Source organism: Heterocephalus glaber, unplaced genomic scaffold (assembly GCF_053883595.1).
Source record: "Heterocephalus glaber isolate CG9 unplaced genomic scaffold, H.glaber_assembly_v1.0 deba00001732, whole genome shotgun sequence".
Lineage (NCBI taxonomy): Eukaryota > Metazoa > Chordata > Mammalia > Rodentia > Bathyergidae > Heterocephalus > Heterocephalus glaber.
In genome coordinates, this window is record NW_028258443.1 from 1,618,455 (window position 1) to 1,645,315 (window position 26,861).

Genomic DNA, 26,861 nt, shown 5'->3' on the forward strand with positions numbered 1-26,861 from the left:
GTCAGGCCTGTATCACCTAGGCTGACCCAGCAGCAGAAAGGTGTAGATGCTAAGAGAACAGGCGAATGTGTTTTGTCATCCCTGGCACACAGGAGTAGAATCACCTAGGATGGTAGTTCTGATGATTTCAGAGGTGTTCATAGTCATCTAAGATAAGACCTAAATTAAGGTGACTCTCCCATACCACGTTATTGAAGACTGAGGACTTGTAAGGCCCTATTTTGACAATAGGAACAGATAACACAATATCTGCAAATACTAATGCTCAGTGAATATCTGCTGAAGGCATAGTAGCTGCTAAATGTTGGGAATAAAACCATTAAAGAGTTAGACATGGGCTTTTCTTTCCTTAGAGAATTTAAGAGTCTAGTGGGAAGAAAACAGTAATAATACTTATAGTAAGGAGAGCACGTGAACTACCGTACCCTGGGCTCAGAGAAGGAAGGCAGGACAATCTGGGAGTGGGGGTATTCTCCATGTGAGGAATTGGTGATACTATTGTTATTGTTGTTTCTCATACTTCTTAATTGTTTCCTTTTTTTCTGTTCTGAAGCTTGAATCCAAGGCCTTCATACTGAGCTACATCCCCAGCCCCTTTTTAGTTTTTATTTTTGAGATAGGGTGTTGTTAAGTTGTCCAGACTGGGCTCCAGCTTGCAATCCTCCTATGTGCCTCCCAGTGTTGGGATTATAGGTACGAACCACCATACCCAGCTAATGTCACAGTCTTTAAGTACATAGTCGATTAGTTAAAAGAATGATATTTGCCTTTGCAAGCTTATTTTATAGTGTTCAATTTTCAAAGAAAACAAAGTAAAGGAATATATTTAGTCCTTGAAAGATTCAGGGGGTAAAAAAAGACATGACATATTAGCCAACATTTAATAAATTTAATAAATTAATAGGAAGTATCACAAAAACCTGCAGTGGCTAACATACAGGAATCAAGAATAAGACAATATTTTGCAACCATTCACAAAAAGTACCATTTGACAAAGGAGAAGAATTACAGAAAATAATATAAGGCAGTCTGTTGCACGGGTCTTAAACAGGTACATATATAGAATTGTACATCAAAATGATTTGACAGTAAATTCACCACGTTTACATTTATCATATGGACTGTTTTTAAAACATTTATAAAAGTTTGTATATTTAACACTGAACTGTTAGATTTATATCCAAATGAGTATATTTGTTTCATACCAAACTGCACAGAACTTATGAATAGTACACAATTTGAGGATAATTACTATGTTGGGTACTATTAAGTACTACTATTCGATGACATAAGAGTTATTAACAAATGTGCTATAAGCTGTTACCATTCAACTTATTTCTAGTGCTTCTGGAAATCCATAGTTGATATTTAACTTCTCTGTAAAACATGTGCTATGAGCTTGCCCTGATAGTTAAGAAATCCGATGTTTCCAATTTTCTCTAATACTCACAATGTTTCAGGTCTGAATGTGTGGTCTTTTTCAGGACTGCTGAGGGATTTTCTTCAGTCCTTTTTATCCCAGCTACTCTGCCTTACATTAATACAAGTCAATGGATTCATGCAACATACACAGTGTACGTGCAGGACACCATCTGTATGTGCAGAACTCATGCTAAATGCAAGCTGTGTTTCATCAGACATTTTCGTCTCATTAGGAATTAGATCATCTTGTTCAATTTCAAATACTTGTTTTAACATGCAGCTCAGCTCACCTAACAGGCAGGTAGACTTTACTTTTGTGTTATATTTGGGCATGCTCAAGCAATTGGCTGGCTTTTTGGCAGTGTTGTAGATCACGAAGAGACTGTATGAATTTCCTCAAATACAGCCGCTCTCCCACTGCCTGTGTGGCAGACTGTTGAACTTATCTATGCTGTGTGTTGAGGACACAGACCAAGGGTCTTGGAACTTTAGATTCTTCAGTCACCAAATTTAAGTTACTAACAGGCACACTCTGAAGTACATAAGTAACTGTCAGGAGTAAGAAATAGCATTATGAATTCTTTGGAGATGATATCCACAGCTGCGTAAAATGGAGACACAAGGAACACTGGAAACACATGTATACTCTGCACACAGCATAGACTTAATGGTCTTACTTTAGCAATGCTTGAAAACTTTTCATATTTTACAAACTATTAAAATGATACTGAATTCTTGGAGAGCAGCAGGCCGCAAATGACACAATGGCCAATATTTATTTTAACACAACACTATATTTAACAAAGATTTAAGTTTCTGGTAATTGCAGTACAATGAAGAGCTTGCCACTTTTTACAAATTAGCTGCAGCCTTTTCCTGCACTAGAGAGTTTGGAAGGATCTGTAAATGAGATAAATTTTGTTTAAAATCCAAATGGAAACTGTATTTCTGTTATTCCCAGAGTTCAATAAAAGTTATTTTTAAATTTCTTTTTTCCACATTCTAAGGGCCTAATTTGGTAGTCCTTAATCCAGTAAAACTTCCAAAGTTTTTGTCATCTAGGCATCCTACACAAGTTTTACTCAAAAATGGACTGCTAAATTGGGTCCTATAGACAGAGGTACCATAATTAAGAAAATATTTTAATAAGGCTCAAAATGGTAATTTCACCTTGTGTGTATCCCATGAATTTCCAGAATTCTTAGATCAAAACCCAACTGATGTTGAATCCTGGATTGGGAAATAACTTTGGGATCTCAATTTCCCAGTTTAGTCATGGAATTAGGTATTTACTAAGGACCAGAATGAAAACACTAATTCCAGGTTGCTTGTCATAATAATCAGAATTTGAACATTATCCTTAAGAAGTGAAAAGCTTTTGGTATATATATCTCTTTGTTATCCTTCCACTTCTGTAGTCCTGGTTAACCAGCTGCTGTGTGAAAATACCACTATGTTTGGGGACAGACATTGCAGCAAAATACCAATACAATATTCTGACAATGTCAAATTTTGTCCCTATAAGTAATAACAAAGTGCAGTACTGCCTGACTCACTGATGGATGTTTCATGAGGCAGAGCCTATCCTACTGTGTTCATGTGTGTAGATAAGCAGAGTAAGAATTTAAAGTGCATATTTACTGTTAACCTGGAAAAAGATTCCACAGAATTTGTCAATTTAGGTGTGGTTGAAATGTAACCACTGCAATGTGCATCATTCTGGTCTCCGGCAAATGCCACCTGAGATGAACATTAACTTTCTGAGGAAGAGAGAGAGAGGGAGATGGTGTGGGGGAGGGAAGAAGGAAGGAAGGGAATAAAAACATAAACATTTTATCCATCAAAGACTCAAAATAACTTAGTCTCCATCTATTATAAACAGTAAATATAGAACCCTAAATCTCACTATTGTAAGCATGATTGTAAAGTACAGGGTTGCAAAGCTATATATAAAAACACTGTTTCAGACAGCAATATTTACAGTAGTTATAACCCACAGAAAGTTAAAGATTTTCCTACCAGTGTAGCTTCCCTGGAAGAAGACTGTGTTGCTCTGTTTTACACACTGCTAATCCTTTCACTAACCACATTGGAAGGGTTTACTGGCAGCTCTAAATTCTCCACTTGCATCTCTATACCAGGCTCGCTCTCCTTAGCTTTCCTAATCACGGGCTCATTGGTATGCCGGTAAACGTTAACATTAAGCTCCCTTCCGGATAAAGGAGTAGCGGCAACTCTCAGTAACGGTATCTGTCTGATAGGAGGCTTTTTGTGGGGCTTATAGTTGCAGCGCAAATAGTTGGAGAAAGCCCTGCGGTAAATTTTGTTGAAGAGCGTGTACACCAGAGGATTAATTCCCGAACAAACATAGCCAATCCAAACAAACACATTCAGAAGCTTTTCCATAAGCTTTTGATTACAGGCTTTCTCACACAGAACCGAGAGAATATTGGTAATGAAGAATGGGCACCACATGACCAGAAACACAAAGAACACAATGCCAAGGACTTTCAATGCTTTCTTTTCGTTGTTGATAGCCTGCATGGTGCCCCGAGGACGTCTTTCTTTCTTCTTTTTCCGGCGCGGGTTCCCATCTTGGTTGGGGTTTGCTGGATTCTCTTCGTCGGCGGTATTCCTCTTGCAGCACTTCAGAAAATTCAGGCTTGGGCCCAGTGGTTCCTCGATGTGGCCGCGCAGCAACATCAGGGCTTGTCTGCGCAGGACATAGATGGTCAGGAAGTACGTGATCACCATGATTGTCAGAGGGATGAAGAACGCCACGAAGGATCCGATCAGCACGAAGTTCGGGTCATTGAGCACACACGTGGTGTTGTCCACGAACACTTTGTTTTCATCCCTCAGTCCAATCACTGGGATGGGCACTGACACACCTAAAGGAATAAGAGGTGGGACCATGTTATAGCACGTGGAAGGACTGTACAGATTCGTACATTGCCATATATTTGCTTGCATTTTACTGAAAGCAACTTAGACTTGATGTTTGTTGAAAGCTATTCACAGCATAGTTGATAGCCACATGAAACAGCAGCAGTATGATAAAACAAAATGGTGGCTCTTTTCCTCTTAGGAATGAGTTTTCTCTACATTTCTGAAGAAGGCAGGTAATCATCAGTATTGTGATATTAGAGGTCTCGTTGTATGTGACAGTGAATTGAGTCTGTTTTGCCATATTTCCAGTTTCTAGAATTGTCCCAGCTCATAGGAGGCACTCAAGAAGTATTTGTCAAGTCAAAGAATAAATTCACATCTTTCCTCAATGACATTACTAAAGTCATTTTTTAGCAAAAGTCTTCCAAATTCAATTAAAATGATACCCAAACCACCTATAATAGAAATAATAGCCAATGCAAGTTGACTGTGCTGTGTCTGATGTTATGCAAAAATAACCTATAACCAGAAACTGAAAAGGGTTTTTTTTTTTAGAAAATTTATTTTTATTTATGTATTTATTTTGTCTCTGGTAATAAGCAACACTGTTTCAAGGTCAAGAGACAGAAGGAAGGGCAGGGTAAACTTAGTAGTAGAGCAAGTGGAGGAGCAGGGGGCCTTGAGTTTCATTCCCAGCAGACAGAAGAAAGAAAGAAAGAAAGAAAGAAAGAAAGAAAGAAAGAAAGGAAGAAAGAAAAGAAAAGAAAAGAAGCACCAAACAAATTAAAAGGGGTGGGGGGAGTAGTAAAATGCTGAGTTGGGAGAGAGATAGTTGTCCTATTTTTATGTGAAATTTTGAGTATTTTTTAAAAAGAACATTGACATAGCTCTTCTTTGGGTAAATAGGCTCAGGGGGAAAATTATTAAGGAAGTAGAAGCTGATTTTGTGTTCAAGCTTATCTGGAAACCTCCTGGAAAATTCCAGAAGTAACTATGGTAGATCCTAAACAGTTCAATAAGTGTTGATAAGCAAGGATGACTTGCAAATGAAATTTACATTTTAATGTTAAGTTGAAGTTTCCACACATTCAGATTACACTGTGGCTTCCATCAGAGATGATTAGGAATCCTGTGCTAGTGGGCAACCACAACATGAACTGGGAGAAGAGACAGAAGTGAGCTGCTGCAAATCTTCGCTGACTTTAGGAAACACACAAGGAACTGTCTGAGGAATCTGGCAATGATGAAAAGGCCCTACTTGACATTTGAACTCCTAGTCAGATATAGAGTATTTGATTGGATGATCAAGAAGGAAAAAATGGTCAATGTTTCTTGGCTAGAGCTTGCTGAGGGTGTTGATTGGTCTTTAATCCCTGAGAAGATATAAGGAAGAAAGAAAGTTTGGAAAATGACCTTTAAGTCTTCTTCTTTGGACACTGAATTTTTAATATGAATGGTCTTTTTCTAGAGAAAAGCCAAGTGACAGTGAGAAGCAGCAACAGATGTGACAAGATTCCTTTGGGTATCATTGCATGCTTGCCCACAACTCTGAATTAGGTGTCCTTTTTAAGAAAGTAAGAAAGGCGGAGCAAAACTTAGGGACACTGCAAATAGAAAGTCTCCTTTCACTGCCCATCCTAGTGAGGAGACCTTTGAACTATGACTGGAAAGAGTAACAAGTGTCAGAAGGGTAAGAGAGAAGTTAATTCTTCGCCAAATGTGACGAAGAGCTTAGAACTTCCACAGGTCTTTGGGGATATAGAGTGCAGCAGAACCACATGGTTTATATTTCTTAAGACTTAAAAATGGCAGGTGGGAAAACTGCCATCTGGTATTATAAGAACCTATATTCAAAAAAAAAGAAGTCCTAAAAAGAGTATAAATCAAGCTTAGCTCAAAGAAGTCAGTACTAGCTTATCCTTAATGAAATGGTTTGATGAAGGGTTAGGTAGCTGGAAGTGTTCTAGAGCTAAGGAAACTAATACAGGATTAAGCAAAAAGACAGAAAGGGAGCTGGGGATGTAGCTCAGTGGTAGAGCAGTTGTGTAGCATGTATGGCCCTTGGGTTTGAATCTAGCACTGCAAAAAAAAAATGGAGAAAAGGGTTTCAGAATAAAAAAATTTTACAAGAGAAAAGGTTAAAGAGAGAGCCTACAAACTAAGACGCACTAAGCAAAAGCTGTCAAATAATCACACCATGTGGACCAGTTTGGGATCTTGAGGCAAACAAGTTTTCAACAATATTCATGATACAACTAGAGATTTGAACAATGACTGGCCTTTATATGTTATTAAACCATTATTGCACATTTGTTTTCAGGTAAGATGTTGCTACTGTGCTTCTGTAGAAAAATGGGTTTTGTATTTTCAGATACACATCCTGAAATATGTAAGAATGAACTATTATGGTGTGGGGAATTTATTTCAAATAATATGGGAGGAAGAAGTAGATGAGAATATGGATGAAAGAAAGCAGTCCATAAGTTTTTTAAATTTTTTGTATGCTGGAGCTGGATGATGAGTACATGGGTTTTTATTACATAATTTTACCTTTGTTATTGTTGACAGTTTACATTTTTAAAAGTTTAATAATTTTAGAAAATTAAAAAAGTAAAAAGAAGACATAGAGGTGCTTTCTAAAATAAAGTAAAGCATGTCTGTTAAGACTTCAGATAAAACCAAACATTAAAAAAAAACATCTCCAAGACTTTGGAAATGAGTCTAGTGGAAACATTCAGCAGTTTCATATAACTGCAGAGAAGGCAGCTATTTTCTGATAAAATGCTGGTAGAAACTCTTACATCTTCCCAGGATGCTCCAGGAAGGGCAGCAGAAGGCCCAGGGTAGGTGATCCCCTTGCTGGTCCCTGCTCTCTTCTCACTCCCAGCAGTATTATAAGGGGCCTGAGGCTAGAAACTCATCTAGGAATCTACCTTCACTCTAGAGGCATCCTGACTGAGGTAGGCATACTTAGATTTAGAGACTGAATGCCCCACAGGAAATTCTGTACAAACTTCTAGGTATTCTTAGTGACTTCTGAATTCTGGGGAAGGACTCATACATTGGCTGGAATATCAGAGAAGGTCAGCATTACACAGAGCCCAACTCTGATGTAGTGTTTGCTTTTTTCTTGTTTTGTTTTGTTTTGTTTTTTGATGGTACTGGAGATTGAACCCAGGGGCTTCATACTAAGCTACATCCTCCCTCCTCCAAAAAACCCATTTTATTTATGTGTCACTAAATCACTAAGTTGCCCTGGCTGGGTTCAGACTTGTGATCCTTCTGCCTCACCCTGCCAATGTACTGGGATTACAGGCGTGTGTTACCATGCCTGGTCAGTAGCTTGTTTTTGTTGAAAGATTTACTCAACTTTCCAAAGGGACTCAAGCCTAAAAGTTGACCTTGTCAAGGGACAACAGGAAAGGGGTGTAGAGTCACTGTAAGTGAGCTGAAGGTGTTATGAGGCAAATTTTATCCCTGGCATTTGTATAATTTATATACATTGAAGAAAGAGTGATTCTAATAGTTGCCATTTATTTGAGTCCATCTTCTGTGCCAGTAACTGAGCCACGTGTATTATGGACAATTCAGTTGTAAAATGCGTTATCAATTTGGTTAAAAACTCCATGTTACAGGTTTTTTTTTTTTTTTTGGTACCGGGGATCGAACTCGGGTTCTTGCGCTTGCGCAGCAGGCAGCGAAACCACTGAGCTAAATCCCTAGCCTTCCATGTTACAGATATTATTTGGTGAAGTATTTTAAACACTTTACCAAATTTGTACCATCATATGTTTTGTTTCAAAAACTATGAATGCAGTCAACAAACAAGAAATTCAATTATTGTTGAGAATATCATATTATTATTATTATAGTGACTACAAAAACAGCATTAATAACAATATATCATGCACAGACTATCTTATGCAGTACTTTAAAAACTCAAAGGTGTCAGCATTTATCAAAGTGTGGTTCAAGGACCCTGGGAGCCTCTGTGACCCTTAGATTTTTAGGTTTCCCTTTCCCAACTATTTGTCCTTAAAACTGTATTTTTTTATAAATGTCAAGTCAAACTATGTTATCACAATAGGCTGAATATACATATGTGACAATCTAGCCATCATTGCATCAAATTAGATATTAAAGAGATTTTCAAAGCTATAAAATGATGTCTATTTTCTTTCTGATTTGTTTGAAATTACAGTTACCCTTTATAAAAATGTTACTTATGCTAACATTGAATGGGCTTATTATTGTCACTTAAAATAAAATGATTCATGAAAATTTTAATCATTTAAAAAAATTTTAATTTCTAATCCCACAAATATCATTAGATACAACTCATATAAACATAAAGCTCTTTGGAGTCCTCAAATATTTCCAACAATGGGGTCTTGATACCAGAGAGTTTGAGAAATGATATTCTGTGTTAATGGATGAAATTACTCAGACTGTGAAGAGTTAATCTAGCAAACATCTAAAATCTTCTTTAGTATTTTTAGTTTAACTAGTAGTAATTCATATGCTGTTATAATGTCAGATAAATTTAAGCAACAGCAGTACTAACAGTAACACTCTTTAAATGCTTTATCTCATACATTTTCATAAAAATTCTAAAAGTCACATATTATTTGGTGAAGTTAACTTCTGAAAAATTAAGTAAATTTAGCAAATATAATGAGACAATCTCTGATATTTTTGAAATCTTTAATTTGGCCAAGAAGGAAAATGGAAATGAACTGTCACTGAAAATGCCAACTGCAACAATTACAGCAATAACTACTTTTTACTGAGTGCTTCCTACTTGTCACACACTGAACCAAATATTTTATAATTATTACATGTTTTCACATATTATTTTATGTAATCCAGATGAGAAACATACATAGAATTCTTAAGTGGAATCACTTAAAGTTTCTGAGGTTAACTTCAATAAGTCTGTATCATTTTCCTTAGAATTTCAGAAATAATAAAAACCAGTACTAATTCACGTTCTGCTTTAAATCTAAGGTACTACTTCAACTAACAAACAATCAAATGTTTTGCATGCAACATTTCATCCAGTTCTTTCAAAACCTTAAAAATGGTTATTATTTATTAAGGTTACTTAAAGCTGGAGAGAAAAATTATCTCCAATACACATATAAAAACTTAGCATTTGAGAAACATTTAACTCAGTAATATATAGTTCAAATTTTACTGAAAAATATATCACTGCTTCTACTATTTTATTAAAAATGATATTACTACAACAACTACTATTTCTGCTATTACTGGTGCTACTACTACTAACTTATGAATTGAGTGCTTACTGTAAGTGCATACTGACTATGGTATCTTATCTGCATTATATACTTTACATGCATTATCTTATTCTAATTGCATAAAAAGCTGACTATCCAGTGAAGTTACTTTACTGCAAAGAAGGAATATTCAGAGAATGTATAAAGACATTTATACCATTTCCTAAAACCTTGAATTCAAGCAACACAGATCAGTTCTTTTCAAACCATTAGATAATAATACCATTTGCCAATGATTCTAAAAGGGACATTTCTTTGAAGTTTGAAAATCTGTGAATTTATGATGCATCTTATGGCCAATAATATCTTACAATCATCTTTGGCTTGACAGCAAACGTTAATTAGGTGTCATTGTTATTAAGCCTGGTGTGGAAAACTTTTCGCATTTTCTGGTAAGACCAAAACCACTTGTTGCAAAATTTGCAAAACAAATACTAGCAGCATGGCAATATACTTATATGCAAATAAAAAATTATGTCATAACAGCCAAAGAGAGGGAGGCATTTGAAAACGGTCCTTCTCAGCTTCAAATGGCACAGAGAGGTCTAGCATTTGAAACATTTTATCTGTCATTGAAAATGAAGAGGCTATTGGTGATTGTAGCATGACCAATTGTAGTGGAGCGGGAAATAGTCAAGAGATGAAGGATAAATAAATGTTTATATGAAAGAGATAACAGAATGAATTTCCTAGGACAGCCTGGCCCACCTCAAAATGAAAATACAGATTAGAGAAATTATTGTTGACCTGCAAAGATACCCTAGTGGTATCTATTTTCATTAGTTGTTTTGCACGGAAAGAAATGTTTTCAAGGAGACCTAGGAGGACCATGGAATATCACGCTGGCATGAGTGGTCCCTTGCCTTAGGCACCATAGATGAGTCCCTTGAACATAGTAGCTGACAGTAGAAGGTGAAAGAGTATTTTCAGAGGAGAATATGAAATACAAAATAGACAACCAGAGATACATTCAGATGATAAAGTGTTACTGAGGGTTGGAGAGAAGCATTTTGTATGCTTTGATAAATAATTCAATGTGGCAATTGAAGAGTGAATATTTGAAGGAATTCAGACTCAACTTTGAACCTCAAGGTTTTTTAGCTTTAGGAAGGGCAGGACCACCAGCCTGCATGAACATTGGACAGTGATAGCAAGGGTAGTGTTAAGAAGTCTTTAAATAACTTTGAGGGAATTTGACCTAAAAGAGGAAGACTGTAAGCAGGAAAACATGAGAAGATGGTCCACAAGTTGACAAGAGCAATGCCCAGGATTGTAAGCTATCCTTCGATAGAAATCTGTGGAGTAGCAGATGATGGGGATTCTGGTATTCAACTACAATATGGCTGTTTTAGTCACATACCTGACCCCCATGACATAAAGGAAGAGAGTTTGTTTAGTCACAAAGTTTCATCCCATGATTGGCTGGATGGCAAGAGGGGACTGGTATAGGAAAGCTGTTCAGCCCATGACAACTAGGAAGCAGAACATGAGGGCAGGAGCTGGGAACAAGAACACACCACTTCTTGATAGCATATTCAGCCACTGAACTCATCAATGGATGAATCCACTTGTCTGTACAGTGCTACCATGATCCAGTCACCTTCGACATTGCAAGGTTTACTGGGGGAATGTTTCAGATCTAAACCATCACAATGGCTGAGGGCATGAGAAGTGAAATTTGAGGTAGCATGGAACAATGACCACTCACAAACTAGTGAAGATTGAGGAAAGTTTGAGATATAGTGAGCTTAGTCATTAAAGGTAAAATAATAGAGTGGAAGAATTTTAAAATGCCGAAAAGAAAATTTCCAAATTGAGGCAAGAGGGTAGGACATGGCAAAGCTGTCTGGAGAAGTAAGAGGGACCTTTTAATTACAAGATACCAGGACACACATGCCCAATAATTCTCAGGACCCTGTATGTGGAAGTTCCTGCAGGTTCTCCTAATGTGTGGAAGGAATAAAAGGACACAGGTACCATAAAGCATTTGCTATGGTGGCTTTCTTCACAGTAGCCTTCCCAGTGTCCCCCAGTGTGTTCTTTTATTTTGGTTTTTTTTTTTTCCTTTCTTGTACTCAGCCCCAAATTCACTCTGCAGAGCCAGTTTCTCTGTTACCCTTCACTTTTGAGTTTCCTATCTCAAATGAACTTTGCACCATTTTTGCTTATATTGTTCAGTTCTTTGAGGCAAAAACAAAAACAAAAACTGGAATCCACCTCCAGAAAGAGATGCCAGCACCCTAAAGCCCAGTAACATTTATTTGGTGAGCTTCCTCTAAAAGAAGACTATTGGTAAAAAAAATGATGGATAAAGGTCCCTGCGGAAGCAAAGTCAGAAATAACCAGAAGAATTATACCAAGACAGAAGAAGGTCCATTACTTTTTTTTTTTTTTTTGGTACTGGGGATTGAACTCAGGACCTTGCGCTTGCAAGGCAGGCAGCTGCACCACTGAGCTAAATCCCTGTCCCAGGTCCATTACTGTTTTTTTTTAAAAATTAATTTTATTGGTACATTTACATATACAGTATAATGACATTCATCATTGGAAATTTGCACCTTTACATAATCTCTCTTGGTTCTTATTTTTCCCCCTTCCCCTGGCCTCCATTCAACCCCTCCATCCCTCCCTATTTACAAAGACTTTGTTTTCATTTTTTCATTTTCTCATATTAATTCCATTCCCTTCTTTCCTTTCCCTTACCCCTCCCACTTCCCCTTCCCCTTTGCCCCTTTTCTTCCTATTTTACATTATCTATTATACCTTTTGGTCCTTATTTACACATTACTGTTTTATTAGAGGAACTGGTAGTATGAATGGGTGGTGGGAATTACCAGGGCCTATGGAGAAAGGGAAGGAAGGGACATAGATAAGAATTAAGTGTTAGTAAAATTAGTAGAATTGTTAACTGGATGTACAAAGTGGTTTAAATGAATGCTTGTTGATTCCATGAAGCAACCAGAAGTATGGTGAGCAAATGCAGTTATATGGGTGTAGATATTTTTATTAAAAAGAAAATAAGATTGTTGAACATCATTCATATGCAATAGGGAAAACATTTAGAAGAAGGAATGTGGAGATATATAGGAGAAAAATACAATAAGCTGTGGAACAAGAGAGGGAGAACTTGGGACCCAGGTAGAAAGTAAAAACTCATAGGGCCGGGGATTTAGCTCAGTGGTTTTGCCGCCTGCTACGCAAGCACAAAGACCTGAGTTCAATCCCCGGTACCAAAAAAAAAAAAAAAGAAAGAAAGTAAAAACTCAGAAGGTGACCCCAATTCTTTTATAACAGGTTCAAAAAAAGAGTATTATGCAAGAGAAAGAGGAAAGACTAAATTAAGGGTGGAGTGCAAGGGATTAAAGGAAATGAGTGGATTTTTTTCAGATATTTAGGAAGTTCTCCTGATAACAAATGGCAACTGATTGGATATGGCATGTGAGGGAGAAGGAAGAGTTAATATGTAATTGTAGTCTAGTGGGGTACAGCACACCTATAATACTGGCTGCTCAGGAGGCTGAAGCAGGAGGATGCTTGCAAGTTCAAGACCAGCTTAAACAACTTGGTAAGACCCTGTCTCAAAAAAAGGGGGCTAGGGATCCTGGGGGTGTAGCACAGTGATAGAATACCTCTGGGTTTCATCCTCAGTACCCCCCCACACACACTCACATGTGTGCACATGCACATACACACTCATGTGGGGAAAAAAATAAGTGGACTCAGGTTATATCTCAGTGGTATAGCACTTGCTTAATATTCATAAGGCCCTGGATTTAATCTCCAGCACTGCAAAAAATATATATATAAAGTAAGAAAAATTTAAAAGCATATAGAATACAGAAAAACAATAACCACCAGCTGACATCAGAAAATATGAAGCCAGAAGATACTCAAATGTCAATTTCAAGGAGCAGACTGAATGTAGCAACCAATAATTCTATGTTCAGTGAAATGATCCCTCAAATTGAAGGTGAAAAGAAAAATATTTTCAGACAACAAAAATTAATTACTACTTGCAGGTGTCCACTATGAGACTTGCTAAAACAAGTTCTTGAGGATGAAAGAAAATAACATAAGCAAGAAACTATGAAGGATACAAGAAATTGTAAGTTAATAAGTGTTTATATATAAAATACGTAATCTTTTTATTTTAAAAAAATATGGGTGCTTAAGGTGAAAATTGTAAGATTCTATAAGTAAATGTATAATGTACAGGCACAATCTGTTTGACACACAAATGGTGATGCTAGTTAACACAACTATACTCTTGTAAGTTTACTGTATTTCTTGTTCTGGGAAGTAAGTCAAGATAAACATTTAGCAGAATGATATAAGTGAAAAAGTTATGTTCTATATTCCTCCTGAAGCTAGGAGATAGGGGAAATTTGACAGATAGAGTACAGGCCTAAATTAAAATAAGCTAAAAGTTGAGGCCTAAGTGCTTGAGTTACCATATCAAAATGGACTATCAGGGCCTAATAAAATGCAAGAGCCAAAGAATAGCTCCTTAACCAAGTGAGAGACCTCAAAGGAAGTTAAATGCAAATAAAACAGCTTCCTTTCCAGAAATCAAATGCCTACCTGCAACCAGTAGCATCCCTGCTTTCTCTCATGTACACCCGTCCCAAAAACTGTCCAAAAACCCGATGGACCTAAACATCTATGGTGTCCACCTTAAGGTCCACCCCTCTTCGACTAGTGGAGAGCTTCTCTTTTATTCTTTCTAATAAACACACATTTGGTCATTCCCCACAGCTTGCTGTTTGCTGTTTTGTTGGCTTCAATCTTCATTGCTCCAAAACAAGGACACAAGTGCTAGATCTGGTTACACTAGTTCAACAACTAAGAAAAGAACGCAAACAAATATAACTAAAAAACCAATAGTGGAATTCAAATGGCACATTAACAAATCTATTTAAAACCCAAGAAGATTGGGAGTAACATCTATGAAAATAGCCGTTAGAATCTCCAAATATTTTTTCCTTTCATAAAGGCAACAGAAAAAAAAGGGAATTAATAGAAACATTTGCAGAACTATGAAAAATAACCAAAAACTTGCAGCAACATAGGAAACATTCATTCAAGAAAAGCCGGCTTCAATATTGGTAAGAACTAATCCTTTTCCCAGCCTCTGCTCTCCACCAGCAGCCTTGGGCAGTAACAGTGACCTTTCTGATACTTGAGACAGCAAAAAGGTAGATGATTATTTAAAGCCATGAATTAAAAAATTCTCATTATTTCACCTGAGTAGGGATATCCTGGAAGATACCATTTAAAAAGCTTCTCTTCATTAGATCTGACTAGGATTGCAACCAGTCCTACCAAGTTCTTCCTGCCCTGAGGCTATCTCTAACAAATGGGAAAAACAACAGACTAAGCAAAAAGTTGGGGGGAAAAAGGCTGAAGAATAATAGGTCCACAGGGGCTTGGAAAAGCTCCAACATATTCCTCATTATTTAGAAGAACACCTTCTGCAGTGCTGCATGCATTGCCAAGGCTGTGCAATTGCTCAGGAAGGGCAGGAGAAGGCTCTGAGCTCTTACTTTTGGATGACCTTAAGGATGTGTGCAAAGAGGAGATGAAAGCAGTGGCAGAATTGTAAGGTGCCTGGCTTAAAGTTGAAGATGTACCCCAACCACAACACAGCCCTTGGCAAAAGCCTGGGAGATTTATTGCTTCTAGACACTTAGAGAAATCATTCAATCATCAGCGGGCCACAAAGCTAAAGAAGCAGAAACTTCACTGACCACGAATACAAGCTTGGTAGAATTACTTCAAAAAAGTCACTAAATATACCAATAACTACTGAAGCCAGGAGATAGGGAAAGTTAGGGAGATAGGGCACAGGTACTGAATAGGTAACTTAAAGTAAACTAAAGGTCAAGGCCTAAGTGAGTTACAATACCAAAAGGGACTATCACTATGAACCTAATGAAATGCAGGAGACAAAGAATAGGTCCTTAACCAAAGGGGCCAGACCTTGGAGGAAGTAAGATGCAAATGAAGCAGTTTGCACCCTGGATGTCAAAGGGCTATCTGTAACCTACTGGGAGCATCCCTGCCTTCTGTCATATAGACCAATACCAAAAAATATATAAAAACCCCTGAGTCTGAACTTCCACAGCGTCCACCTTACAGAACACCTCTGTGAGACTAACAGAAAGCATTTCTTCTATTCTATCTAATAAACACTCCTTTGGCCATTCTCCACCACTTGCTGTTTGCTGTTTTGTCAGCTTCAGTTTTCATTGCCCCAAAACAAGGACCAGAGAGCTTGACGGACCAGTTACACTACTACAATAGATAGTGGAAACAACAAATCCTGGGGAATGGGAAAAGTCAAATTTTCCAGCATTGGCTCAGTATATAACATTTAAAATGTCCAAGTTTCAACAAAACACAAGAATCTAAAAGAAACAAGAAAGTATGAATTACATATACCAAGAAAAGCAATCAATACAGCTATCCCTGAGGAAGCACAGATATTGATCTTATTAGAGAAAGACTTTAAAGAGAAGTTTTTTCAGTGCTAGGAATAGAAAATCCAGGCCCACCCCACTCAACAACTCTAGGGAAGTGCTCCACCATCAGGCTACCTCCTGAGCCCCCCCCTTTTTTCTTTTAAGACAAGGACTCACTAAGTTGCCCAGGCTGGGCTTGAGCTTGTAAATAAACTATTTTTAAAATGCTCAGTAAACTAAATGTAAGTATTGGTATATCCATAGAATGTAATATTACTCAGATATACCAAAAACAAGATAAGACCCACTTTTGGCATTGAAGTAGGATAGAAGTTATAAAAAAAGAGGTAAAAAAGAATGAAATACCCAGAAATTAACCTAACCAAAGAAATCAAAGAACTCTAATCTGAAAACTATAGCACTCTGAAAAAAGAGATCAAAGAGGGTATCAGAAAATGGAAAAACATTTCTTGCTCCTGGATAGGATGAACCAATATAGTGAAAATGGCCATACTTCCAAAACTGCTATATAGATTCAATGCCATCCAATTGAAATTCCAAAAGCACACTTCACAGGCCTTGAGAAAACAATCCAAAAAGTCATTTGGAACAAGAAGACACCTAGAATAGCAAAAGCAATTCTAGGCAACAAAGACAAGATAGGGGAGTACCACCATCCCCAACTTGAAACTATACTACAAAGCTACAGTGATAAAAACAGCATGGTACTGACAAAAAAAAAAAGACCCCAGGACCAGTGGAATAAACTAGAAGATGCAGAAAGAACTCCAGACACACTCAGCCACCTCATCTTTGACAAAGGAGCCAAATACCCTCACTGGAAGAAAGATAGCCTCTTTAATAAATGGTGCTGGAAAAATTGGGTTTCAACTTGCCAAAGATTAAAACTAGACCTAAATCTCTCACCATGCACTAAACTAAAATCCAAATGAATTAAAGATCTAAATATTAAAACAGAAACACTAAACTGGCTGGAAGAGAGATTAGGTAGAACTCTTAAAGATTAGCATAGGAAAATATTTCATGAACAAAACCTCAGTTGCACATAAAGTAGCACAAAGGATCAACAACTGTGATCTCTTCATATTAAAAATTTACTGCACAGCAAGAGAAACCACCAACAGTGTGAAGAGACAACCCACAACATGGGAAAAATTTTTTTACCAGCTGTTCCTCAGACAAAGGTCTACTATCTAGAATATATAAAGAAATTTAAAAAATCAGACCTCCCAAATTTAAAGACTCAATCCAAAAATGGGCATAAGAAGTGAACAGACATTTCTCAGACAAGTAGGAATAGCAAAGAAACACGAAAAAATGTTCAACATCACTGGTCATTTGAGAGATGCAGATGAAAACAAGGCTGAGATTTCACCTCACCCCAGAAAGAATGCCTGTTGTCATGAAATCAACCAATAACAAATACTGGTGGGGCTGTGGGGAAGAAGGAACCCTTCTCCACTGTTGGTGGGAGTGTAGACTGGTGCAACCACTGTGGAAATCAGTATGGAGATACCTCAAAGAACTAGGATTGGAAGTCCTATTTGACCCAGCTATTCCCCTGCTGGGTATCTTCTCAAAAGAATTAAAAGAATCATACCACAGTGATATATATGCACCCATGTTCATAGCAGCACAGTTTGTAATGGCTATAACTTGGAAGCAGCCCAATTGCCCATCAACTGGAGACTATCAAAGAAAATGTGGGGTTTTTTAAATGGAGTACTACTCGGCCATAAAAAAATGGAAATTAAAGACATTTATAGCTAAATGGATGCACATTGAAGTGATACTCTTAAGTGAAATAACTAGGACACACGTGTAAATACCGAATAGTTTCTCTAGTGTGAGAAACTGAAAGTGCACATAAGGGCTAAAAGGTATAATAGATAATGTGAAATAGGAAGAAAAGGGGCAAAGGGGAAGGGGAAGTGAGAGGGGTAGGGGAAAGGAAAGAAGGGAATGGAATTAATAGGAGAAAATGAAAAAATGGAAGCAAAATCTTTGTAAATAGAGAGGGGTAAGGGGTTGAAGGGAGGGCAGGGGAATGGGAAAAAAATAAGAACCAAGAGAGATTATGTAAAGGTACAAATTTCCAGTGATAAAGGTCATTATATTATACATGTAAAATGCGCAAATAAAATTAATTAAGAAAAGGTAAAGTGTGGGATTTAGTTCACTGGTTCCACCACCTGCCTTGAAAGTGCAAGGTCCCAAGTTCAATCCCAGGTACCAAAAAAAGAAAAAAAAGAGAGAGAAAGAAAGAGATAATTCTAGGGTGGAAAATATGGAACTCTTTATCAATTGAAAGCTTTTAGGGCCAGGGATTTAGCTCAGTGGTTCTGCTGCCTGCTTCGCAAGTGCAAGGTCCCGAGTTTGATTCCCGGTACCAAATAAAAGAAAAAACAACAAAAAAAGAAAAAAAACTGCAGCAAAGCTGCTTACATGAGATACATTTTAACTACAAAAACACAGCCTAAAAATAAGGAATTGACTATATATTACAGGGAATTGATATGCATAAGAATTTTATAGTAGATATATTAATTTCAGGTAAAATATACTCAATAGCAGAAGACAAATGGACTAATTTTGTAGAATGATATAATAACTAAAAATACATATTTTTTTCCTAATAATAGGTCTCTAAAAGTACAAGAAGCAAAAACTGACAGACTTGAAAGAAGAAATAGATAACAGCATTCATATTTGGGGTTTTCAATATTCAATTCTAAGAAATTAATAAAATGAACAGACAGGAATGTAGTAAGTGTACAGTAGTCCTATGTTGTACAGGAGAATTCAACATTATTATTAAGATTTATAAAACATTCCACACAACAGCAGAATATAAATTCTTTTTTTTTCTTTTTTTGATACTGGGGATCAAAATTAGGACCTTGCTCTTGTGAGGTAGGAGTGGTGCCAGTGAGCTAAATCCCTGGCCCCCGCACAATATAAGTTCTATTCAAATATTCATGGAATACTAACCAGGAAATACCGGGACATATGCTGACACATAAAACAAGTCTCAAAAATTTCCTAGTAAAAGGGGATTGAAATTGTGTAGAGTCTGTTCTCTTACCACTGCAGAGCTTTGTTAGAAACGAATAGAAAAGATGTCTGGAAATAACCCACATTTTTTTTTTAAGTGCAATTGGAATATTCTCTAAGAGAGATCTTTGGCTAAAGGTCTCAGTACAGTTAAAAGGATTGAAAAAATACAAAATGTCAGTCAGGAAGATGGCAGAATGGAAGCACCTACCATCAGTCTGCTCTTCTCTTGAGATAGAAACAAAGCAATAGCTGTATAACTGCTTGAAGAATTGTGTGGGTGTGGGTGAGCACAGGAAACTGGCAGCAGAGAAAAGGAAACTTGGTGAAATCTAGAGATGGGAGAATAACAAAGCAAAGGAAGAAGACTACCCCAGAACCTGGAGCTCAGCACTTCAGACAGGGGAAGGGTACTCTCCCACTGAGGGAGTAAAAGTGAAAGAGCTACAGCATGGTGCAGACCCCTGTACCCTAAAAAGACAAGTACTCCTAGCTCAGCTGAGAGGACTAAGCCCAACTCTGGACATAAACCATTTCCACCAAAACCCCAGTGGGCAATTCTATTTAAAGAAAAAGAGGGACAGAGCAGCCGTTGACCTGACCCCAGGCTGATACAGTTAAGGGGAGGCTGAGGTCCAGTTTCTGGTTAGATACCCCTAAAGCAGTTGCAGAGAGAATAATAATGGTTGTTGACAGCACATCTACATAGGTCTTATACACCAATTGGAGCCACACGTGGTCTGATCACATAAGACTGCTAAGTTTGAAGGTGAGTCCCACAGAAGTATGCTGTGATTCCAGCCCCTGTCCCTTCCCATGATGCACTTAGACACTAATAATAGATTTATGATTGCAGAATCCCTCTCATGATGGAACAGGGACAACATATCAACCAACGATTCGGGGCAAATCTGGACATAGGGTACAATCAAGGGTTGAAATAGCAGAAGGGACCACAGGCTTAGAGAAAATAAGCAGCTTGCTTAGAATTTCCATAGGGATAGGCACAAAGAAAGCCAGATTATGAAGCTAAATACCCAATTCTTCAATGCATGAATGACATTGTATGCCAACAAGCCTCAAGAAGTTGTGAGGAACCATGACTTCACCAAAATAAGGCCCCAGAAATTGACTAAATAACAACAGATACATGAGAACTCTTGAACAGAGAAAGCAAAATGATTATTTTAACTCAAAGAGCTTCATTAAACACAGAGAAATGAGTTGGCATTCTATCAGAGACACTTGATAGAATGATTGAAGTAGTAAAAAACATCAAACAGAAATCCTTGATATGAAAATACAGTAAATAAAATTTAAAATGTGGTAGAGGCATAAATAGCCAAATAGGTCAAAGAGAAGAAAGAATCAGGGAGCTTGAAGACAGACTGTCTTACATAGAGGTGAGAAAAAGAGAAAATAATAAAGAAGAACGAAGGAAGTTTACAGGAAATTTGGGACAGCATAGAAAGAGCAAGCATTCATGTTTTTGGGTTACTAAAGGGACTTGACAATGCCAAAGAAGTAAAAGCTTATTCAGAAAGACATAAGAGAGAGCTTTCCAAAGGCAGAGGAAGATACAAATATCAAGCTCAAAGATCACCAGGCAGATTTAACTCAATCAGTTCTACCCCAAGACATATTATAATCAAGCTCTCAAAGGCTAAAGACAAAGAGAAGATTCTTAAACCAACAAGAGAAATGAAACTAAAAAAAAAAATTAAAAAAAAAAAAACATGTAAAGTTATTCCAATTAGCTGGACAAGTGATACCTCAGCAGATATTTCACAGGCTGGGAAAGAGTTGTATTAGAGTTTCACAGTGGTGAAGGAAAAATAAATTGCCAATGAAGAATATCATATTCAGCAAAGCTAAGAAATGAAGAAAAGACAATGACAATCCCAGGCAAGGAAAAGCTGGGACATTTATCACCATAAGATCTGTCATACAAGAAATGCTAAAGGCAATTCTTCAAATTGAAAGAGATGCTAATGAGTAAGAAGAAAAGAATAGAAAGTATAAAATTCATTTAAAAGAGCTACTATATAGGGCCAGGGATTTAGCTTAGTGGTTCCGCCGCCTGCCCTGCAAGTGCAAGAACCCAAGTTCGATCCCTGGTTTCAAAAGAAAAAAATAAAAAGGGAATGGAAGAGCTACTATGTAGAAAAATTCAGAATGTTCTAATATTGTAAACATAGTTCATAAACCATTAATATCTTAGTATGAAGACTAAAATCAAAACAATTAAAAATCATAGCTACTGTATGCTAAGAGATAGGTTTTTTTAGTAAGACATTAAATGGGATATCAAAATTCAAAATACAACCAGACGTGGTGGCTCACACACCAAAAGTGGCTGTGCTATATACTAACCTAGTAATCTGCATTAGAATAATCTTAAAACTTAAGTAAATTTATTTGAGTAATAAACCCAGAGGCAAAGCTTTAGAAGGCAGCAGCGAAGACTGTGAAGTCCTGACCTTGTAAACTTTACTTGAGCCTTTTGCATAAACATAAGTTTGAGGAGAAATTATTTAATGAAAACAATGTAAGCTCAACTAGAAGAGGTACAAAAAAAGATTGCAGAAGTCTGCGATTTGAATTAACTTTCCTGACTTTAATATAAACATGGCTAAAAATTTATGAATATTTTAAATATAATCAGTAGCATGATCATTTATTTATCTTCAATTTCCTCAATCCTTAAAGAAATCAATAACTTTTTCTCTTTTTGTTTGACTAGCATTCAAGGAGACAATAGTATATTTTGTTTTAATAAAGTTAAACATATACACTTCATGAAGATTCAGATTGTATTATTAATTTTTCCATTGAAAATGATATGGAATTAATTTAAATTTAGACTTTAACATAATCTTTGTAGTGATCAAAGATTTTAAGTATCTCAAAGGTTTTGTATCTGTGTTGCAGAATTCACTGGCATAGTAATGCCTAAAACAATTTAGCAGCATAAAGGGAAACTTTACTTCCATATTTTCATATCCATTCCATTATATTCATTATTGTTAACCTAAATATCAAGTAAATAGGTTAAGAATAATTACTAAATACCATTCCCGATTAAACGCAAACGTTACCAGTCGACGTCTGTAGGTTGTTCACAATACATAATCCGAAGGTATTGAGCATAGCCGTTGCAATTCTAATGGCCCAGAGGTTTATTTACCTAGAGAAATTGCCCAAACAATAGCAATCTTCATGATGGCCTTAGTCCGCGAATTGAAACGACTATGCTCAATAGGATTACGTATTGCTACATACCGATCCAGAGATATGGCACAGAGGTGTATGATGGACGCAGTAGAAAATAGAACATCTAAAGAAATCCAGACGGGGCACAAATATCTAGGTAGTGGCCAGACATAATCTGAAAGAGAACAGAGAGAAGACAAAAGCATGTTATTCAAATCATACTGACTCTATTTTTATATTTTATTCTGCTTATCTTTCCCTTTCAATTTAAACTTTTTAAAGAAAGTGAGATTTCAGTAGCATTATTTTCTATGATGATAATGATAACTTCAGTGTTACATGAATTTGTATTGAGGTAAACTTTACATAACATAAAATTAATCACTTTAAAGTGTACAGTCCAATGGCATTTAGTACATTCACAGTATTGTACAATTACCTCTTGCTAGTTCTGAGTAATTTCATCACTCTAAAAGGAAACTACTACCCATTAAGCACTTACTCCACAGCCTCAAACGTGTTCCCCCAGCCTTGAGCAATCTCTAACCTGCTTTCTGTTGCTATGAATTTCTCTAATTTGGGTATTTCATGTAATTGGAATTCATAATCTTTTCTCTTTGACTTCTTTCACGTACTATGATTTTGAGGTTTATTCATTTTGTAGTATTTATTGGTACTTAAAATCCTTTGTTCCGGGGATTTAGCTCAGTGGTTTTGCCGCCTGCCTCGCAAGCCCAAGGTCCCTAGTTGGATCCCCGGAACCCCCCCCCCAAAAAAATCCTTTGTTGTGACCAGTTGAGATTTTGGGACACTTTAATAATGGATTATTTATTGGAGTATATAGAAATGCAGTTTATTTTCATATATTTATTTTGTTTTCCTTTTTTTTTTTTTGGTATTGGGGATTGAACTCAGGTTCTTGTGCTTGCCAGGCAGGCGGTGGAACCATTGAGCTAAATCCCCGGCCATCATGTGTTTATTTTGAATCTTGCAACTTTGCTGATTTCATTTAATATCTATATATACACACATATATATATAGTGTGTGTGAGAGAGAGATAGAGAGACAGAGAGAGACAAAGAGAGATAGAGAGACATAGAAGGCTAGTTTATTCATTCTTTGGTATTTTCCATATATAAGACCATGTCATCTGGAAATAAAGATAATTTTACTTTTTCTTTTCCTGTACAATGTTGAATAAAAGTAATTAAAATGAACATCTTTTTCCCCTGATTTAAAAAGGAAATCTTTCAGTTTTTAGCTATTGAGTATGATATTAGCTGTGAGTTTTTCATAAATGCCTTCTATCATATTGAGGAAATTCTTTTTTATTTCTAGTTTGCGGAGTGTTTTTTTTAATCATAGAAGAGTGATATATTTTGTTAAATATCTTTTCTGTCTCAATTGATATAATTGCCTAGTTTGCTTACATTCATTCTATAAATGCAATGCATTTCATTCATTGATTTTTGTATGTTGAACCACTCTTGCACTCTTGAGATAAATCCAACTTAGTCATAATGCATAATATAGTGCTCAATTTAGTTCAGTGGGTTTCTTGGAGATTTTAGAATCTATATTCTAAGTGGTATTGGTCTATAGTTTTCTGGTTATGTCTTTGTCTAGCTTTAGTATTTGGATAATGCTGGCCTTGCATTACGTAGTTTGGGAAGGATTGGTGTTAGATCTTCTCTAAATATGTTCGAAACTTCACTGGTGAAGCCATCTGATTTTGTGCTTTCCTTATAAGGAAGTTTTCGATTACTGATTGAATCTTTTACTTGTTATAGATATTTTCAGATTCTTTATTCCTTCTTGAGTCACTTTTGGTACCTTGTGTGTTTCTAGAAATTTGTCTATTTCATTTAGGTTATCTTGTTTTTTGAGTACAATTGTTCATTATATTGTGTTCTTCTTTTACATTTCTGTAAGATCAATAGAAATACTTCCTCTTTCATTCCTCATTTTAGTAATTTGTGTCCTCTCATTTTTTCTTATTCACTCTGACTAAAATGTTTGTAAAAATGTTTTTGATCTTTTCAGAGAATCAGCTTTTAGTTTTCTTTTTTTATTCTCTATTTTGATTATCTTTGTCATTTCAGTTCTTTCACTAATTTGGTTACACTTGTTCTTTCCTGGTTTCTTAAGGTATGAAGTTAGATTATTGGTTTAGGATCTTTCTTATTTGTGTGTGTGTGTGTGTGTGTGTGTGTGTGTGTGTGTGTGTGACTGGGGATTTTACCCAGGGCCTCACACATGCTAAACACATGCTTTACTACTTAGGTGCACCCTCTAATCATTTTCTTCTTTTTTTCCTTCTTTTTAAATGTAGCATTTTATGGCTACACATTTCCCTTTGAGTACTGCTTTTGCTTTATCCCATTGTTTTTGGTATATTCTCATTCTTCTCAAATATTTTCTGGTTTTATTTGCAATTTTTTCTTTCACTCACTGGGTGTTTAAATTCTACATATTTATAAATTTGTTACTTTTCTTTCTAATTTTTTTTTCTCAAATTCTTTTATTGGTGCATTTTAGGTATACAACACAATTACATTTCTCATTGGGAACTTGTACCTTTACATGATGCATCTTGGTTCTTATTTTTTCCCCATTCCTAGCCCTCCCTTCACCCCCTCCGCCTTTCCCTATTTACAAAGACTTTATTTCCATTTTTCCATTTCTCAGCATTTTTCCATTCCCTTCTTTCCTTTCCCCTAGCCCTCCCATTTCCTTCCCCTTTGCCCCTTTTCTTCCTATTTCACATTATCTATTAAACCTTTTAGTCCTTATTTACACTTTCAGTTTCTCACACCAGAGAAACTATTCGGTATTTACACATGTGTGTCCTCTTTATTTCACTTAAGAGTATCGCCTCAATGTGCATCCACTTAGCTATAAATGTCTATAATTTCTCATTTTTTTCTTTCTAATGTTGATTTCTAGGTTCATTCCATTGTGGAGAAGACATTTTGAATACTAGAAATATTTTTTATTTATTGATGCTTGTTTAATGGCTGAAAATATGTTCCCAGGGAGCATTACAGGTATATTTGAGAAAAAAATGCTTTTTGTAGTTGGATGGAATATCTTTTATTTCTATTAAAATGAGTTGCTTTATAGTGTTTTTCAATTCTTCTACCTTTTATTGATTTAATGTCTAGTATTATATAATAGTATTATTTATTATATAAAATGAGGTACTGGTATCTCCAAGTATTATTATAGATAAGTCTCTTTCTTTAATTCTTTTAGTTTTTATTCCCTGTAGTTGTTGGTCTCTGTTTCTGTTGTTAGGTGCACATACATTTATAGCTTTTATATCTTCTTCAAGGCTTTACCCTTTTAGCAATGTATAATGTCCTTCTTTATTTCTCATTACAATTTTTGTCTTAAGTTGTATTTTGTCTAATACTATGGTAATTTAGTTCTTCTGGTTACTATTTTCATAAAACATCCACTCACTGTCAATATATATGTGACCTGTGATAGAAAGTGAGTTTCTTCTTGACAATCTATAGTTGGATAATGTATTTTTACCCATTCTTCTAGTTTCTACCTTATAATTAGGGAGTATAATCCATTTACATTTAAAGAAATTATAGTTTTAAAAGGACTTTCATTATCTTATAGACCATAGTTTCCTCTGTTATTGCCTTCATTTGTGATTAATTTATATTTTTATAGAATACTGTTTTTGTACTTCGTTTTTCTTTTTTTCCACAATATATTATTTTAGTTTTTTTCCTTGTGGTTAACCTGGAGATAGCAATTAACATCTTGTATTTATAATAATCATTTTAAATATATATTTTGTTTTACTAGTGTGCAAAAAATTTGCTTCTTTATATATTCCTCCTCTTAAATGTTGTTATTGTCACAAATTACATCTTCTCACATTTTGTGTGCATTAACATAGATTTCTAATTATTGATTTTAGCTTTTGCTTTTCTTTTTTTGTGGTAATGATAATTGAGTCCAGGACCTCCACATTAAGCTACACCCCTAGCCCTTTTAATTTTTTAATTTTGAGATGGGTCTTTCTAAGCCTTTAAGTTGCCCAGGCTAGGCTCAAACCTTTCAAAGCTCCTGACTCAGCCTCCCAAAGTGCTGGGATTATGGGCATGTCCCAACACATTGGCAAAAGGAATTGATTCTTGAAGATAGACAAATCTTACCCAGACCTTTCTCAAAAGGAAATAAAATGAAAAATAATTATCAATAAATAGGAGTGATCTTGAGTGTTGAGGTTAAAAATATATATATATATACTAAATATAATATAACATAATATAATATATTTATATTATATTTAAGAACTTTTGAACATAGAGGCCATAAAGATCACAAAGGGAAATATTGCTGACATACTCAGGATCAATGACAATATTAATAAGAAGAAAGAATGCAAGAATCTTATCTTTCTCACCCTCTCTTTTTTTTTTGGTGGTGTTGTTTTTGATACAGCATCTCACTATGTAGTTCAGGCTGACCTTGAAC

General features: G+C 36.0%; 1 protein-coding gene across 2 annotated transcripts in view; it reads right to left on the minus strand.

Annotated features, from left to right (window-relative positions):
* Window positions 1-874: 874 nt before the first annotated feature.
* Window positions 875-26,861, minus strand: part of Htr2c (5-hydroxytryptamine receptor 2C) — a 259,004-nt gene continuing 233,017 nt past the window's right edge. For both annotated transcript variants that reach the window (XM_004874795.3, XM_087199900.1), the window contains exons 5-6: window positions 22,335-22,535; window positions 875-4,313 (exon numbers count right to left, since the gene is read on the minus strand). In XM_004874795.3, the coding sequence (XP_004874852.1) occupies window positions 3,481-4,313; window positions 22,335-22,535 (1,034 nt within the window). In that variant the 3' untranslated portion in view covers window positions 875-3,480. The remainder of the gene's footprint in view (window positions 4,314-22,334; window positions 22,536-26,861) is intronic.